Source organism: Histoplasma capsulatum, genomic scaffold (genome assembly GCF_000149585.1).
Source record: "Histoplasma capsulatum NAm1 scaffold_3 genomic scaffold, whole genome shotgun sequence".
Taxonomy (NCBI): domain Eukaryota; kingdom Fungi; phylum Ascomycota; class Eurotiomycetes; order Onygenales; family Ajellomycetaceae; genus Histoplasma; species Histoplasma mississippiense.
This window is the reverse complement of record NW_001813980.1, coordinates 1,154,955-1,157,047: the sequence shown is the minus strand read 5'-3', so window position 1 is coordinate 1,157,047 and position 2,093 is coordinate 1,154,955. Positions and strand designations below refer to the sequence as shown.

Sequence of the window (2,093 nt, the reverse complement as noted above, 5' to 3'; positions counted from 1 at the left end):
ATGCTCGGTATTACTGCTCGACTTTATTAGTAGGATGAATGGCATTGATAGATAGCTATCATAGACGAATACCTGAAAGATAATACAGGCGACATTCATGTAGGCAAAATAAAGAAATATACTCGTAATTTTATATAATAATTTTATATAATTCTCATATTTTATAGTGCTTGCGTCAAGTGTCGCTACTTTTATGGCCACCAGCTGGAAGATGAAAGTTTTTTCTTCTGCTCTTTTTGTCCTTCAAATACACAACAAGTATACCATTTTTCAAGACCTCGCTGAAAGAATGAACACGAAGAATCATCCGTGAAAAATGAAAGATGAAAACAAACTTCAACTTTCAGGACTTGCTATCTCCAAGAAAGGTGAGGGCTGCAGTTTCGTCCCTGGAGGTCGACACGTGAAGGGGGTGTAGGTTCCAAGTGAGAATTCTTGGAGGTGGAGCGGAGTTAGATAAATGGCAAAGATAAATCATAGTTGGATATACGAATCAATGACGTTCGGTCTTTCCCTTACCCCCTCCGCCTCTCTTATGGAAATACTAGCAACCGTTGATGGATAGTACTAGTGCATTCAAAGCCCGCCATTTCGTGTCATAGAGAGGCGTTGCAAGGGGCACTATTGAGAATACAAGAGGCTAGCATGAAGTGGCGAGGCATCAAATATGTTATTCTGCTGTTTCATTATCAACTGATAGTACTCCACGTCTTTGCAGTTGATAATAAAACGAAAGAATTATCTTCTTGAGATTCCTATTGTTTTAGCGGCTAATAGACGACCTTCCGATTCCCCACAAAGCCCGTGACCAATGAACTTCTCCTGCCGGCGCTAAACAGCGCCACGATGGCTAACAAAAATGCATCGTGGCTCAAGATAACCGTAGAAAGCCCATTTCAACTCCACCGCAACGAGAGCTTCTATACTCCCAACTTCTCCCTCCCTCCGAATCTCAGCCTAATAGTACTTCCCGCGTCCCTCCTCTCTCTCTCCCGCCACTGTCAGAACCTCCATCCACGAGGGGTCATGAACCCTCACATCTCAGTTCCGCGGCAACATGCTGGCCCAGCCAACTTCGGCAGCACAGCTCCGCGGCGGGAGTCGTCGATACGCATGCCTAGATTCTTCCGGAGGTCAGGCGTTTTCCCCTCTTTCATTTCATTTTATTTTTATTTTTATTTTTATTTTTTTCCATCTTTGTGTGTTTTCAGATTGATGATTTCACAATCCTGGTTCTTGGAACGTCGTTGCCTTGCCTCCGTACTTCTGTGCAACAGGCCTAGGTGAAAGATGAAGAAACAGGAGATGGAACAGAGCTATATGCCGGCAAATGCAATGACGCCCGATGCATAAATTACCCTGAGCTGATTCTAACGGCATCGATATTCTATAAACAGGTTATTTAAATTCCCACAGATGGACTTCGAAATGGCCATCTGGGAAATGACATCGCTGCTTATAGCGCCTAAGAAGGTGTTCAAATCTATGTATTATCATGTTAGTTTCTTTTTCCCCTTCTTGTTATTTATATGCATTTATTTCCTTTTATTTTATTCACATGTCCGTGCTGCTTGCTGGGGACTATCTTCTACTCTATCCCTATCAACAGGACATTGGATACCAACACTAACATGAAACCGCATCGACGCAGAAACGTGAATATATCAATCTATATCCCCCGTATACATGACCTTCGAACATACTAAGCTAGCGAAAAACTCATCCAGAAACAAAAAATACTTGGCACCGGCCTGACCCCTCCTTTACATACCTCCTTTCCTTCTTCCTCCTCCTCACAGCCCTTGCCTGGGGTCTAGCATACACCCCTTCATTTGGTGCCCTAGTCCGATTATCCTTCCTCTTTATATTCGTCCACTTTATCGGCTCCTCGCTACTCATTTCGACAGTAGCTTATTTCTTCGTCAGCCGGCTTTTTGGACCGAGTGGGCCGGCAGCGAGAATCGGCGAGTGGAGGGGTAGTAGGACTATTTAGGCAGGACACGACGCCGCGGCGCGGCGCAGGGCTATTTTCCCAGCCAGGTGAGAAAGAGCAGGTTGAATTTGGATATTGTTTGATGTGGGTGATTCTCCCA

At 44.5% G+C, this 2,093-nt stretch overlaps 1 protein-coding gene across 1 annotated transcript; it reads right to left on the bottom strand.

Annotated features, from left to right (window-relative positions):
* Positions 1-1,398: 1,398 nt before the first annotated feature.
* HCAG_03487 (predicted protein) lies at positions 1,399-1,899 on the bottom strand (the record flags this gene model as incomplete). Its single annotated transcript, XM_001541340.1, has 2 exons — positions 1,399-1,483; positions 1,772-1,899. The coding sequence occupies 2 exons, from the start codon at positions 1,897-1,899 to the stop codon at positions 1,399-1,401; spliced, it is 213 nt and encodes a 70-aa protein (XP_001541390.1).
* Positions 1,900-2,093: the final 194 nt, after the last annotated feature.